Here is a 17,213-nt window from a genome sequence, read left to right on the forward strand (position 1 = left end):
AGACTTTAAGAGTATGACTACACTGCAGCTGGAAGCATGCCTCCCAGCTGAGATAGACAAGAGTTAGCATGCCAAAAAGAGCAAAGCATATATTTTGAGATGGGCAGCAGTGTGGGCTAGCCGCATGAGTACAAGTCCACCCGACCTCTTGGGTTCATACTCAGGTGGCTAGCCCATGCCACTCTGCCTGTGCCACAATGTCCTTATTCCTATTTTTAGTGTGCTAGCTTGAATATCTGTCTACCTGAACTGGGAAGCACACTCCCAGGGCAGTGTAGACATACCCTAAGAAAGACATCAACTACCATGAGAGTCACAATGTTAGATTTAGCAATATTGTCCCATAGAACACTAAGAACACAAAAAATCATTCCTGATCCTATCTGGAGATCAGATTGAGCCTTGGATCATGAGGATATATAATGCTAGTAATTACAGGGAACTCGTAGAACTAAAATATTAGTCTATTCAGTTTTCAACAACTGAAGATGCTCAACTATCAACTTAGCCTCAACTGGGACAGAACAGACTCCAAACACTTTCTAAGTTTTATTCTCATTGTTTTCATAACCAGTTCAAGTGACCACATTATTCTATTGCTTATTTTAGACCTTCCCTATGTCCTCCTTCTTTGCCATCTTTTTTTTGTTTTCTAATACCACTTTCTGCAAGATAAACCCTTTTATAAAATGTCCTTCAAAATAAATTCTTAGACCCCTTACCTTTCACTGCCTCTGCTTTTTGTCTTTGCTGCCACCTTTCCTACTTCACTCTGAATGAAGCATATTATACATAAGATGTGTAAAAAGTTTTAATAACCGTCTCAGTGTCTAACACTTTTCTTCACCACTTCTTACACTGTAACACTACAAGCCCTCTTACGAGCCCTTAAGAAGTTATCAATTCATCTTGTAGCAGTAAAACTTTAAGTATTGTAGTCATAAACATCATTGAAGAAAGCTTGTAAGAGACTAAATAGGACAATTGAATTGGGAAACCTTATTCTCAACAACATGTGCACAACCTTAAACTTGAGCTATGCTTTACTGATTTGGCTCAAGCCAAAATAAAACTCTATTGCTTTAAATCCTGTGTGTCAGCTGCAGACATGCCAAATACAGAAATGGGGCTTGTTTATGGCTTAATTGGTTTGTGAATTGCTTGTTGGCTAGTTTTTGGCTGGTAGCTTGTTGCAGCTTGTTGCTTCTTTTTCTGATCGGTTTCAGAGTCGCAGCCATGTTAGTCTGTATCCGCAAAAAGAACAGGAGTACTTGTGGCACTTAGAGACTAACAAATTTATTTGAGCATAAGCTTTCGTGGGCTACAGCCCACTTCATTGGATGCATAGAATGGAACATATAGTGAGGAGATATGTATATATATATATATCTTGTAATCCATCCATACGTAGACCAGCCACATAAGTACTTAGACAAGGGATGCAAAGAGTTTCCCATGGCTCAGAGGAAGTGGGGTTGTTTTCAAATTATCCTGAATACTAAGTTTCTCCTCTTCTTTTAAAAATAGGACGAATGTGCAAATTACATCCGTGTCCTTCACCGGTACAACAGAACACATCTCCTGGCCTGTGGTACAGGGGCTTTTGATCCCCTCTGCACTTTTATCAGAGTTGGACATCCATCAGAGGTAAGAAATATATTCTAGAGCCAGGACACTATTCTGCACTGTAGCAAACCCCACCTATGGTTATATATAAGCACACAAATTTAAGCACAGTGAAGAAGTGACGTTCCCTATATACCACCCCATGTGCAACAACCACTCACAATTGTGGTTATAGGTGCAAAGACTGGTCCCTAATAATGTTTCCATAGGCAGCCACCCCTAAAGAAAGAAGTCCTACAGAATTCTAAGAAGTCCTATAGAATGTAATAAGTGTAATAACCTTGCTAAAGGTTTCTTTTTTAAACCATCGTATTGAATTAGAGAATGATCTTTCTATAGGATAGTTCAAAAAACCTGTAGATAGGGCTTGAGAGCAGTTATTATAGAATCATACTGATTTCTATAGAAACCTGTTAAATTCTATAGGACCCTGACATAAAAGTTGGTCGGGGAACTGTGAGACCTAGCAGGCCACAGAGGGGAGCACACATTGATTTCTGTGGGACTGTTCATGTGAGTAAAGTGAGCAGGATTTGGTCACCAGACATCACCGTTATTAAGCAGTTACAAAATGACCATTTAATTGCAGCCAAATGCCTCACTGACAAAGTATCATCCTGATGTCATGAATGAGTGGTGAATTGAGGAGTGATTTCCAGCCTTATGTAATTATGTAAATAGCTAATCTAACTGAAAACATATTTTGGAAAATTACACATAAGATTGCACGTTACTGTCACCTTGGAATTTGTTTTAAATGAATTATATAGCACTTTGTGAGATAAAGGTGTATCAAAGTTTGCATCCTTAGTCTTTCCCCCCTGGGCATTTATAAACTGAATAATAATATGTTTTTTGATGTGCCAGGAGATGCAAGCTCTCATTCTAGGACTGATATAATTTTTTGTTTCTTTTTCAGAGTTTTAGTTTTGATCAAACGCAGCTGGTGCACTTAAACTTCTTAATGTCTTTTGTAAGATTTCATCTTTCCACAGAATGCTGTGGCTCTACTCTCTGCTGACTTGCAGCCTTTGCTACCACACTGAAGGCAATAGCACTGATTCTGATCTCTCTTACATCAGCACATCTTCAAGGAGTATATTGGAGTTACTCATGGTTTATGCTGGTTTGAGGGGGCATAGTCAGGGCTAATGGGACTGCAGAGGGTGTCAGTCGATGTGGAGTTTGGTCCTAAGTCTATAATGTCAACATTCTCGTGCGAGAAAAAGGATTTCTTGCAGTCTGCAGGAATCTAGAACCCTGAAATTTCAAGTTTTTTAGCTCAGAGTTAAAATCAGCCCAAGGAATGGACCAGGACTGTTAACTATCCATTTCATGTAGTATTTAACGGCTGAATTCAGAGCACGTTGACTTCAGTGGATTTTGGATCTGGTTCTGAGTATCTGTGTGCAACTTACCTGCAGCTCCATGTGATCCCAATGAGTTGGGTGGCTTGATTTACTCACATAAGCACTGATCCTGCATTCATTGCCCACCTAAAATAACCATTGACCTCAAGCTCAGTTTTTGAAATCCCCTAAACTTGAACAGCTCTTTGAGGACCTTGGTGCCTTCAACTGGATGCTGAGGGTGTTCGACATATTGCAGAATCAGGCTCTTGGCCAGCAAGCTCACTCAAAATCAGCAAGTTCCTCTAAAAAGAATGAGGAGTACTTGTGGCACCTTGGAGACTAACAAATTTATTTGAGCATAAGCTTTTGTGGGCTAAAACCCACTTCATCGGATGCATGCAGTAGAAAATACTGTAGGAAGATATATATACACAGAAGACATGAAAAAAATGGGTGTTGCCATACTAACTATAAAGAGAATAATCAGTTAAGGTGAGCTATTATCTAGGTTTCCATGTGAAAATTTGAACCCATGTTTGTGTGTGTGTATGTGGGTGTGTGTAAATCCATAAGTCACTGAGGAGGAGCCATATCTCAAACTTTCCAGAAAAGCTGGGAGTAGTTTTGAGTCTGTGATGAGAAACAAAACCAGTTGAGTTTTATTTTAAGACTCTTCATGAAAGTTCTGCACAGATCTAATCGTTCCCCACCTGTTGAGAAGAATTGAAAGAGAAGGGCCCACATTATAAAGCTCACATGGAGCCACCACTCCACAGATCAGCAGCAGTGCTGTCAAAGCAGGCCCTGCTCCTAGAGCCTTGGTTAAGGGGATGGCTGGGAATGAGCAGTCAAAGCCAGCCTCTCTGGGTATGTCTACACAGCAATATAACCCCAGGCATAACCCCCTCACACTTGTGTCCACACACCAATTGTGCTAACTAGGGCTTGGACCTAGGGTCCCAACACCCTGCAGGGCTGGAAGGTCCACGCCCATCTTAAGCTGGGACCTAAGGTCCAAGCCCTATTGTTTTCCTGTGTGCATGCAGCCCCAGCTTGACTTGGGTCCCAGCAGTCCTCCAGATGTATCCCAGAGTTCCTGGTGACAGAGGAGCAGTGTTGCAGGCAGCCAGTGCCAAGGCCAGAAGCATCATTACTGCCTGGACAAGTGTGCTCCCTGTTCCTGCTCTGCTTGCCATGGCAGCAGATCTAGCTCCTCCTCACTGCTGCATGGAGCGTGCCTGGAGCAGGGAGCAAAACTGACAAGCAGGAGGTGGCTTCCACCCACTGAGATGTTGGGGGTCATCCTTCCCCTGGCTGTGCTGAGCCAGGAGCCCTGCTGCTCCCGCATCCTGCAAGGCAGCCACTTGGTCAACGCCGCTCCCTTGCCCTTGCTCCTGCGCTGCCCCTGCCCTCCTTGGGGCTGAGTGTGCCGTGGCACTCAGGCTGCCTGCACCGCCAGGGCAGCAAGTGGGAGCCAGCTGCAAAACTTTCCCACAGCCTCCTGTGGCAGCGGCTCTGGCTCCTCCTCGCTGCAGGGAAGTTTTACAGCTGGCTCCCACTTGCGGCCCTGACAGCGCATGCCACTCAGGCGCCCCAGCACACACTGCCTCAGGGAGGACCCGGAGGGGCAGAGAGCAGAGCAGGAACCAAGCAACTGCCCTGCAGGGAGGGGGAGTGGCCAGGATGTAGAGGGTCATCCCTTCCCCGGCCCTGCTCAGCCAGGAGCTCTGCTGCTTCCCCTACCTGTAGGGCAGCTGCTTAGTCCCCACTCCGCTATCTGGCCCTTGAACCCAGGCCCACCTGCCCCCCCTTCCCCAGCCCGCTGGGGCCTGTTGGGTGTGGCGGGAACCTGGGCAGTGTGCCATTGCGTCCAGGGCGGTGAGTGGGAAACCCAACCCAGACGTTCCCCTGCCAGCCCTTGCACAAGCGGCAAGCTCCAGCTAAACTCCTTGCCCTGTGGTTGCCAGCGCTTTGAAGTGCTGAGTGTGGTCAGAGAGCCTTCTCCCAGCGCTGCAACGTACCACATCCTTACGGGTGTAGCAGCCAGCGCTGGGAGCCGCACTCCCAGCGCTTGCTTGCCCTAATTACAACCTGAAACCGCTTTTACAGCGCTGCAATCTTGCGCGCCAAGGGGGGTGTTTTTCAACACCCCTGAAGCGCGAAAGTTGCAAGAGCCTGTAAAAAGTGTGAGTGTAGCCAAGCCCTAAGCTCCAGAGGGCCCAGGTTTGATCCTGCTCACCAATGACTGGGGTCTGTCGGTGTTACACCTGCACATGAGAACTGGCCAGAGCACAAAGGCAAGCAGGGCCTTATTGGCAACTGATGGCAGGGGGGAACTGGGACTTGTTTGTTGCTGATGAAGGTGACTGCTGCTGATCAAGCTGAGTGTTTGTTACTGATAACAGTGTTGGAGGGATTTCTGGGTGAATTCTTTCCTTCCCAAAGGCTGTTATAGGGGTCTCAATCCCAAGGCAAGCAGTGCGAGTTTGGAACTGAGTACCAGTAAGGGAAGTCCACACTCGAAATAGGCAGTTTTAATTTAGTATCTTCATTACATATACATTGAACCAATAAAAGCTTAGCTATTAATATCCTTTCACCCATAGGGGAGAAAAAGCTTAGAAATGAAGTTACAAGTGCTTTTCATTTCCAAATGCTTTCCAAACACTTCAGACTGGTTGCCAAAGTGACTCAAGCTCTGCTGTAAACAATCAATCAGTGTGTATATTTAAAGATTGTAACCATAATTCCAAGCAAAAAATACAAAGCATTATTGAATGTTTTCTGGGGTTGGACTTAAAGAACTGAAAAAGCACTGCTGTTTCCTAGGGTAACTGTTGGTGGGCTAGAGTTTACTTCACCGCCTTTCTCCTAGTGCCAAAGATCAGCTCCCATATGAAAGCACGTGGAGACCCAGAATCAGGGCTGTCTTTAGGATTTCTGGGGCCCTACGCAAGTTACCTGAGGGGGAATATTGAGGGATGGGAGGGGAAGGTGGGGGTTCCATAGAAGGCAGTCCCCAGCCGGTGGCCCTGATAGCAGTGTGTCAAGGGGGCCCAGCCTCCACCCCCACCTATGGACCCCTAGAACCTGCCCATCCCACTCCTGCCCACCCGACGCAGCTTCTGCTGGAACTTGGGGCTTCCCGCCACTGCCCACCCACCCCACGCAGCTTCTGATGCAGCTCAGGGCTTCCCTCCACTGCCTGCCCACACACATGGGTGGGGGTGATAGAAGCTGTGGCCCAGGGTCCCTCCCGCACTCCCAGTTTTGAGCTGAGATTCCACTCTCCAGTGCGCACGGCTCCCTTCTGGCACCCACAGCCCCACGCCAGCTCCTACCTTGTTGATCTCGGACCAGTGGGTGGGCTGAAGGGAGTGAGGTAGGCGAGGGGGAGGGGCCGGGGACTTCTTCCATTTCCCCCCTTTTTCTTAAAAAATTCCCACTGGTGCTGCAGATTGGTTGTCCTGATTCACTTTGCACATGTGGAGCAAGGAAGATGCCGGGTGCAAACAGCACACAACCCCCGCCAGCCTGCCTACAGGTAGGGACAGCGGAGTCAGAGCATAGCACAAGCTGAACAGGCCGGGACCCCGCAGTCTGGTGGTACCCCAAATTTCAAGGTTCCCTACGCAGCCCCATATTCTGCGTATGCCTAAGGATGGCTCCGCCCAGAATTCAGTCAATGAGGATTTTCGGCAAGGATTGCACAGGGTCAACCTCCCCACAATCAAGTCCAAAAAGAACAAAAGGAATTAACTTAATTCTTAAATTCCAATTTTAAAAAATCTTGTGATAAATAACAAATGTCTATAACAACATGATTACTTTATAATCCTCATATATTATCTTCACAGTTATAAACAAAGAAAGAAAGAAAATAAATTAAATGTAAACAGGTCAGTCTCCACAGAAATTTAGTGAGAAAAAACTCAAAAGAGTTTCAAAAGCTAAGGCTGAGTCTCATTTTCAGCCTTTGTATAGATGTTGGTTATCAATCTTCTTAGTCAAAAGTATTGCAACACCATCTTCCCTTTGCTTGCTTGTAGAAATCTTTGGCAGGAATCCATGCAGACTCTTCCTCCTCCTCTGCTGAAATCGCTCAGTTAGCTAGTCAGCTAACTAATTAATTGACCGCCACTCAGTTAAGCATATAAATTAAAAAGTCCTGCTGCAAAATGCTTCAGAGTTAGGGGAAAACAGCCTGCTTTCTGCTTCTATGGCTCAGCTTCTCCCAACCCACACAACCACATGACCTTTTGTAAAGCAGCTGCCCTGACAAGCTGCCCTCATGAAGTTCAGCTTCAGGGAACCTATTGAGCATACCCAAAACTACCACACCCAATTTGAGAAATTTCAGGGTGTGGAGTGCTAATTGTGCATCTGTGCATCTAGCAACGAGTCAGACACAACTCACTCCTTTTCCCTCCCATCCCACCTCCCAGCTTCTCTGTACAGTGGAAACTCAGTTACAAACACCTCAGGAATGAGGGTTGTTCGTTACTCTGAGCAAAACGTTGTGGTTGTTCCTTCAAAAGTTTACAACATAACATTAACTTATCACAGTTTTCAAACTTTACTGTGCAGAAGAAAATTGCTGCTTTCCCCTTATTTTTTTAGTAGTTTACATTTAACACAGTACTGTATTGTATTTGCTCTTGTTTGTTTGTTTCTGTTGCTTTCTGATTTTGTGCTTCTGGATCCAAATGAAGTGTGTTGTATACTGGTCAGTTTGTAACTCTTAGGTTCTACTGGGGATCTGTTAAAGAGATATCTCTCTAGTAGGCACATGGGTTAAAGTGCAAAATTGAAATTAGCCTTTCTAATTATTTGAAATACAATTTGAGGGGGTTATTTACATTAGTGTAATAAACATTGTTCACATTGCATGTATTACTTTTGTTTTGAAAGTTTGGGTCTAGTTAGGAATGTGACTACAAAAATAACATCCATATTTATTCTCTCTCAGCTACTCAATGTCACATTTTCTCAGTTTACCAGGCAGAAAAAGATGATTTTTTTTTCTAACTTCTTACATTACAGTCTCAATTTAGGACTGCAACATCCAGCTGTTTTCTTTCTGTGTCTTACATCAACACGAATGATTAAGATTTTTCAGTCAAAATGACAGTTTTGTTCATAATGACTGAGGCTGTGAGAATTCTGAACACGTTGACTCCATGGTGGGAACAGTAGCAAAATTGATGGGTATTTTTGTTTGATCTTTAAATTAAGCAATTGGCTCACATAAACAGCAGACCTGGAGCCAAGTTCTACAAAGTTTACTCCCAAAAGTTAATGGGACTACTCACCTGCATGAGATTTTGTGGATTCAGGCCTGTGTTGAGAATGGAGGCATTACTTTGACATAGTCAATGTTTGACTAGAACCAACACAGCAAAGAACTATTTTCAAGGACCCATTCCTCCCCTGAAGACAATGACAGTCAGGGTTCTGAGCACCTAAGAAGTTAAGTCTCTAAGTTAAGGTCATATGAATCACAGAGAATCACTGTCTTCTAACACTGAATAAGGAACTTCTTTAGAAAGAGGAAAATTGTGTTGTTTCCAAAACCATTCTGTATGCTTCTCATTTCCTCATTGCTTCTCTTGCAAACCTTTCCCAGCCCCTCCTGCTTAGCACTTCCTGCTACAGATGCAAAAAATCAGTGACCATCTCCTCGGAGCCCTGTTTAGGAAAAAATAAATAATCAGCTGATAAAAACAGAAAACAAAATGAACAAGAAAATAAGAAAAGAGGTGTTCATGGCAATAAGCATAGCTCATGATCCATCACTGATGCACTGCTGTCACCTTATTTGTCCATCCCTCCTTCTCCTTCCTTTCTTTATTGTTGTCCCTTGCTGTGATATGCCAAATTTTGTTCCTAAAGTTACACCGGTTGAAGCCATAGGAATTTTCTCAATGAACTCAAGTGAGGCAGAATAAAGTCCCAAGGGTGCATAACCACATTCTGATCCAGCTAGTGTAAATCTGTGTAGCTCAGTGGCCCTCAGTCTCAGAAGGTGCTTAGTGCCAGACCTGTGGTGTGGTAGAAATAATACATTATTGAATAGGATAGATTGTTATCTGACTGTCCAATTTGAGTAAGAAGTAGCTGCACTACCCAAGGAGCAGTGTGCAGACCAAATTGTGGCTCAAAAATCACAATATGGACCCAGCATATTGCTTTCCTCTTTGGGGATGCACCAGCCTGTTACCTGGAATAGCTTTCTTTCCTCCTCCAATCCCCTGTCTCTGTTTACCTGTGTGGGAGAAAGAATACCAGCCCACTGGCAACTGCTATCCCCATTGCATAGGGTCTGGCAATGAAAATAGAAGAGGAGCATGATGACTTCTTTTACACTTCAGATGGCTCACCATTAAGCCCAGTGACCGAACTGTGTTTGCTGTATTATTCTTCTCTTGTTGTTATTACTAGAGACATTTGTATGAAACAAAGATCTTTGTTTCTTAAAAAAATTCATCTACTCCTGCGTATTTCCTACTGTTGTGTCTTACACACACACACCAGAAACCACCCGTCACTTCACCACGAGAGACTGAGCCATAGAGTCAACTGGACTCCCCAAACTCAACTTCTCAACTCCGCAAACTTCTCAACTTAACTTTGCATAAACTTTAAACTACATGTAGGGATTTGAACTGCCCTTTTATTTGTGAATATTTGCATATTCTCTGAGGGCAAAAGGTACACGAACATTCAACAGGAATTTCTGAGCTATAAAAGAATTTAACACCATAATTACAAGCAACTGAAGCGTCCAAGAACAAGGCAGTTAGATACGCTTTGGAATGTAACATTTAGCTGAAACCTTTGCACTCAACAATTACAGAGAATGTTAGTCATTTTTCAAAGATCCATGGAAGTTTCATTCACTAAAAGATTCAGAATTTCTTTTATAATAGATCAGTGGTTTTAATTTTTTTGCTATGTAGACCCCGCAATCAGTTTCCCCCACTGAGGTGCAGAGGCTATCCCCTGTGGGATGAATATTATAATTAGCACCCAACCAGCTTTGCTCCCGGGGAATTAAGGTAAAGCCTTTTATTAATTGCCCTCATAAGCAATACCATGTTGTGCTGTGCCACTCTGCACAGCTGAAAAAGAAAAGGAGATGTGATTTGCAATAAGTGACAACCAGAACAGAGTTAATAAGTCACTAGACCATGTTTATACAGTGCCAGATTTTTTTTCAAAAAATGTTTTGGTCCTTGAATTTTTAAATAGGAGACAAAACATACCTCTTAATAGGCTCATAAAAATCAAAGTTTTATTGAGAGAGAGCAGGAAATGTAATAAGAGCAGAAGTTCATATGTCTAGTTATAGGTGAAAGGAGCATTTTTGTGAAGTTGCTGATACTTTGGGTTAAAAATGTTGACACTTCAATAAAAAAATAGTAGCTGTGGTTTGAAACACAGCATCTGACAGGAAACTCCACAACTGAGATTAGGGCCCATCTGAACTCATGTATCTCATTTGGTTGGGCGTGTAAGTATGATAATGCCTGGTGTTATTTGGTGGGTGTGGGATCAGAGAGAATCAAACCAAATAGCGGTGAAGCAGTGCGAATAGCATCTAGATACTGTGGGGACAGGTGGATGATATAAAGCTAAATTAGATTTTTCATCTGGCGCTGTGTGGAATTATTGATATATCGTGCTCAGATAAATCATGCTCAGAATCAGCATTACTTGCACTACGTGCACTACTTTTGAGCCAAAATTAAACTCTCAGTGCTACATCCTCAAGTGATGTAAATTTTAATAGTTTCATCAAAGCCAATGGTGATATGACAATTTACACCAGCCGAGGGTCTGACCTTCAGAATAAGGTCAAAGTCGCGAGTAGACCTTCTGCACAGGAGTGAATTTCATTCATAACAAGTAGTTGTAGTGCTCACAAATTAGAATATATATGCTACCATAAATAAAAACTACTTTTTGGTGTAAAAACTGGATGGAATGATTTGGCTAAATTTTCCTACACCCCATCCCCTTAACAATTATAGATTCCAGTCAGAAGAAACCATTGTGATCATCTAGTGTGACCTTCTATATAATACAGGCCACAGAACCTCCCCGCAAAAATTCCCAGAGCATATCTTTTAGAGAAACATCCAGTCTTGGTTTTCAAATTGCCAGTGATGAAAATCCAGCATGACCCTTAGTAAATTGTTCCAATGATTAATTACTATCACCATTAAAAATTTACACCCTATTTCCAACCTGAATTTGTCTAGCTTCAACTTGCAGCCGTTAGATCAAGTTATACCTTTCTCTGCTAGATTGAAGAGCCATTTATTAAATATTTGTTCCCCATGTAGATGTTTATAGATTGTAATCAAGTCACCCCTTAACCTTTTCTTTATTAAGCTTCTTTAAGGTTTATAAGAGGTCAAAGGGACGCTGTTCTGGTGAGCAGGGTGACAAGTTGGAGGTTCAGGGAATGGGGACTAAGCGGAATGGGAGGGGACCTGTGGAATACTGGGAAGGGGGATGTGGAGTTAATGATAGTTAGTGATAGGGTTGTGGCCTCCTCCTCATGGCCCTCCTTGCTTATCTAGAGGGTCTGAGCCCATCTACCCTCCCATTTGAGCTGGGATCTGGGGGGTCCCCGTCCTCTGGGGATGTGCAAGCCACACTCCCTGTACACCTGTGTCTGTAGCAGTCCCTGTAGGGTCCCTGACCATCTGTCAGAGTGTGGTCTCCTTTCCCTACCCTGCCTTTCATGTGAGCTAGGTTCTGGAGGGGGCTTGCATTTATGGGAATGTCTGAGCCCCACTCAGTCCCTGACCCCTCCAGATTTGTGCATGATCTCAGGGTCCCTACTCATCTGCGGTGGGACTGACCCATCCATTCCTGCCCCTGTCATGTGAGCCAGGATCTGGGGAGGTTTACTTTGCTGGGGGTATCTGAGCTCCTCACAATACCCCCTCATGAGTTTCGGGGGTGCCTTGTCCCTTTAAGGGAGTCTGAGCCCATCTCTCTACCCCCCACATGTGAGCCAGGAACTGGAGAAGCCCTGCCCATCTGGGTGGTGAGTTTAGAACTGGCATGCTCAGCACATGCACCAAGAACACACTGCTGAGACTCGGGTGAGGAGCTAAGAATGCGTATGCTTGACACATAGAAACTTCAGCACTGAGCAGGGAGAGGGGAACACCCACTGACATGAATGGAGCCATTCATACATCTCAGAGCTACTGTTCAGGCTGTATGCATCTCCACTGAATATTCACTTTCATCTAGCTGAGAACATCTCATTGAGATGAATGGGTCACTCTTCACTTTTCTGATCCTGCTATTCTGGTGATGGCTGTGTATGCTAGTGTACCAAGCTTGCATGCTCAGCACTCTCATATATGCTGGGGAAACATGGGCAACTTATGCTCTTCAGAAGAAAAGGTTAAACAGTTTTCACCTACGCTGTTTATGCTGCATACTCAAAATGGCAAGATAAAGTCACCAACACAGAGGTTCTTCAGAGGGCAAATTAACTAAATGTGACAGCACTGCTCAAGCAAAGACGACTGTGCTGGCTGGGCCATCTGAGTAGATTGGAAGATGGACATCTACCCAATGACATGCTATATGGGGAGCTCTCAGAGGGAACGAGAATGACAGGACATCCCAAGCTTCACTATAAAGACACATATAAGCAAGATATGAAGGAATTTGGAATTGATCCTGATGCATTTGAAATCTTGGCAAGTGATCATAACAAGTGGCGCCATTATCTCCATCAGGGCATAAAAGTCCATGACAGGAGCTGGCACCTCCAGCTCAAAGAGAAAAGAGCCAGTAGGAAGCAAGCAGCTCCCAACCAAGGTACATACGTTTGCAATAACTGCCAAAGATCATGCAAATCTTAGATTGGACTATTCAGTCATGTGAGTCATTGCAAACCATCTACATCATAAGTTGCAATTCCCACCATCTCTCACAGACGAAAGGATAACAGCCTATTCTGGTGATGGCTGTGTAGGGCATCTCCTCATGGTTAAGGATAAAAGCTGCTTTCTGTATAAAGGATGACACTTCTCAGTGCTCTAAAATCTGCAGTCTTACACCGTTTGTCTTGAAATTTGCTATGCCTCATCATGGGAGATCTGGGGGACATGGATGAGATTTATCTCACCAGACCTGTTAGCAGCTGCACATTGCAAACATTTCAAAGCCTGACCATTTCCCCCATTCCACTATATCAAAAGTGTACAAGGGGGGAGGGAAGCAGAATCATAAGCAACCTTGTGGTCTAGTGGAAAGACCACTGGACTGGGATCATTCTTAGCACTTCCTCTGGTCTGCTGGGTGACCTTGTACAAGTCATTTAAACTCTCTGTGCTTCAGTTTCCCATCTGTAAAGTTCATTGAGATCTGCAGATGAAAAGCACTGTGTAAAAGTTAGGTCCTTTGATTATTACTTAGCCACAATAACATGTTATCTGCAAACCTAGGTGAGAACTATAGCTGCCTAAATGACCATTAACTACTACCAACATACATTTCTTTTTCTGTTTAAAAAACTAGGAATTAAATAGAAAAAGGTAGTTAACACAGAGTTAAGGGTGCCCAACTGTATCTCATGCCCTACCAGAATGCTGAGTTCAGCAAAACTCCAACTTCTGATAAATGGGAAATACAGAGTTAAGGTAAACACACATGCAACTTTAACTCTGCCCTCTTTGAATAGTGCCCCACAATGCCCATAACACACACATGCCCACTCTGCCTTTTCACTGTGTGTGAACTGCTCTTGTTGTATGCTCAAACACTGAGCCAACTGTCCTAACAGAATACCTTACTTGTAAAATTCAACAACCACTTCATACCCTTTTACAATCCCTTTACCCTTGCACACAGGATACCACTATAAGCCTATACTTTCTCCTACACGTCATTGAATATACAGACTGCTCTGATATCCCACCTTACTACTGACAATATCCTTGACAGGAAGACACCAGTATCCTACTTTTGACACAACCTTCACCATTCTGTATTGAAATGATGCAGAGTGGAACCTCAAGTTCCGTATGCACCTCCTTCCTTGATAATACATAGGGGAGAGGGGACTCAGACACAAATCTCCCCATGTCACAATTCCAAGCTCTCCAATTCATTCATCCACTATTCTATACATCTCCGCCTAACACCGTGAATGGAGCTGGAGTGCATGCAGATAATTCCTAGTGATTATTGCCAGCAATGAGAGGACAGAATTAAAGTTGTGTGGGTGTTTACCTTATATCTGTATTTCCTGGTTTTCAGAAGTATGAGTTTTGCTGATCTCGACATTCTGGAAGGGCATGAGCAAACAGTGGGCAACCTTAACTCTGCGTTAACAAATATTTTTTTCCATTTAATTAGTATTAATTTGTATTTCAGTAGTCTTCAAAGGTATCATTCAGGATCAATTCCCTATTGTGTTGGGTGATATACCTTGTTCCATTAAATTACATTATTTGTACCAAAATTCCCTGATTTCATTCAGGGCAAATTTATGTCTTCCCTGCTCCATCTTATACTGATAAAAAATGGCAAAATTATGCCTCTTAGGAAAAATCCTGAATGTTTACCCAGATGGAAATTCATAATTTTCCCATTCAAAAACAGCTTTTGGCTGCATCAAGTGGAGCACTGAGCTCCTCCAATGCCTAGTGAAGTCAGAAGCAAATTTCCGTATACAAAAATATCAGTGATTTATTTGTCCAACTGGAGACACTGTAAATGGCTTTTCAGAGGATGGCTTTTCAGCACTTTCTGATAATCGAGACCCTTTAAGTTGCTCAGTCTGGACACTCAAAACTTTATGCACTTTAGAAAATCTTGGTCGAAACTTCTTGTGTAATAATTGCAAGATGCTTTGGAATCTTTCAGTGGGAAATCTCCAGTGATGTAATACATATGCTCTAGTGTTTCTTTCGTCAAAGTTTTGTGAATTTAAATAAATAGTATATCATGATACTGCTCTGTTGGTTTTAATATAAAATAATAAACTTTAATCACACTGAAACATGTTAGGTAATAGGCAACATTTACTAGAGTCTGCCTCTAGCTTGGGTTATACCATCAAAGTCAAACCAATTGCATTTCTTTCTAAATCAAATTAATTATAAATTCAAGGACAAGCCATATTCCCTATTCAAAGATGAAATACATAACAGATGAATGTAGTGATCTAATTATAATAATGATTTAATTGCCAGTGCTTTATAATTCCAGGCTGCTTAGCAAAGCTGGTACCAGCAATTACCTTTCCAAAAACATAGAATTACATTCATTAATAGGAACATACAGCTTTTTTTTCCTTTTTAGAATATCTTTATTACTTTGGCTCTGATGCATGTTGGTTTCCCAAATATAAATTGGGAAACCAATTTATATTTAGACAAATTGCCTTAAAATTAACTGATTTTTAAAAAACAAATGACTGGATTAGAAAAAGAAAAGCTGGAATACTGATTTAGCTGTCCCTATCAAGAGATACAATGGATGAGATGATATCTGCAAAGGAAGCTCCGACTAGCTGTCTTCCAACACATATGTTACATAATAAGAAAGCTAATTATTTCTGACTTCATTAAATGCTTCTGAATGTCAAAAGGGCCAAACGAGTCAAAGAAGATTTGTACTTGGCTGCTGGAGAGAAAAGAACAGGAGTCCATTGTGCCTAAAATCAATTCTTTCGTTCCAAGGAAAGAGCAATCAGAGAACTCCCCTGCTCCCCTAGGGTTCTATGAAAAGTTGAAGAGGCATACCTCCCAGACACCACTCTCCAGTTAGCCTGAGAGAAGCCCTCAATACCAGGTTCAAAAGGTGAGGGAAGGAGAAGAAAATTTCCTTTGCTGTCGTCTCCCTGTACACCAGAATCCCTTATAATGATGTCATAGCTGTCTGCCTCAATTATCTCCAAAACAATGGACAACACTCAGATCTCCAACCCAAACACATTGCCAAACTCATCCATTTCATCCTCACCCATAACAATTTTACATTCAACAACAAACATTTTGTACAAACCCTGGGTGTTAGGATGTCTCTCCAATATTCCAACCTCTTCATGGGCCACCTTGAGGAAGAGTTTCAGGACAAATGCACTACAAAACCAATGATATTCTTGAGATACATCAATGATATTTTCATCTTTGTGGACAGACGACCTAAACTGCTTCATAGATTTCCACCACAACTTCAACAATCACTGACCATCCATCAGATTCTCCCTAGAACTCTCCTGTAGGACTATTAACTTCCTGGACACCATGATCAACTTCAGCAATGGAATTTTACAGAGTACTACCTACAAGAAACCCACAGATCACCACACTTACCTTCACAGATCTAGTAACCAAGAAATCTTTTATCTACAGCCAGGCACCCAGATACCACAGTATATGCTCTGAGGAGAAAGTCTAGGATACATACCTTAACGCACTTTAAACCACCTTCATCAAACAAAAGTATTCCACCAGAGAAGTAGATTGCATCATGGAACAGTGCACCCATGTACCCTGAGAGACCGTACTTCAATGTGGAACTAAAAAACCTCCAACCGCACACCCTTAGTTGTCATCTACCACCCCACACTGGAACCCATACAGGGTATCATTAAACAATTACAATTCATACTCGATGGGGACCACATTCTAAATAAATATTTCCCACACACCCTCTTCTGCATTCAAGCCTTCTGGTTTTGGATGCCTCCAATCTCATCATCCGAAACAAGCTCCCCACAGACCAGGACCCTCCAACTCAAGTGGCACCAGAATCTACAGAAATATCTTCACTGCTAGGATGATCAACACCCTCCATGATACACCTTTCATGATCCATAGATCCTATACATGCCTATCACAACATATGGCATGTCTCATTCAGTGCACTAAATGCCCCAATAACAACTCTGTGGGTGAAAGTAGACAGTCACTACACTCTCGAATGAACTTGCACAGAAAAATGATATGGTGAGCAACCACTCCATATGTATATGCAGAATATTTCAGGTTCATTTGGGATGAGCTCATAATTTGATTAAGGAGTAACCTAATTATTTGGTTAAGGGAAAGTGAAATAATGATTTTTGGTCCTCAAAAGTGGTCTATTCACAGGACCAGCAAATGTGGGGAGGGCGGAAGAGGTTTTGCATGGTTCCATGGCACCTCTGCTGGCTTATTGAATAAGCAGCATAGATATGCCCAGATTGGC

The 17,213-nt window shown here is 42.9% G+C and overlaps 1 protein-coding gene across 2 annotated transcripts in view; it reads left to right on the forward strand.

Moving 5' to 3' along the window:
• SEMA3E (semaphorin 3E) overlaps window positions 1–17,213 on the forward strand; it is a 283,264-nt gene that overhangs the window by 187,059 nt on the left and 78,992 nt on the right. For both annotated transcript variants that reach the window (XM_032801538.2, XM_032801539.2), the window contains one exon: window positions 1,528–1,647. In XM_032801538.2, coding sequence (XP_032657429.1) covers window positions 1,528–1,647 — 120 coding nt within the window. The remainder of the gene's footprint in view (window positions 1–1,527; window positions 1,648–17,213) is intronic.

This window comes from Chelonoidis abingdonii, chromosome 1, assembly GCF_003597395.2.
Source record: "Chelonoidis abingdonii isolate Lonesome George chromosome 1, CheloAbing_2.0, whole genome shotgun sequence".
NCBI classification, from domain to species: Eukaryota; Metazoa; Chordata; order Testudines; family Testudinidae; genus Chelonoidis; species Chelonoidis abingdonii.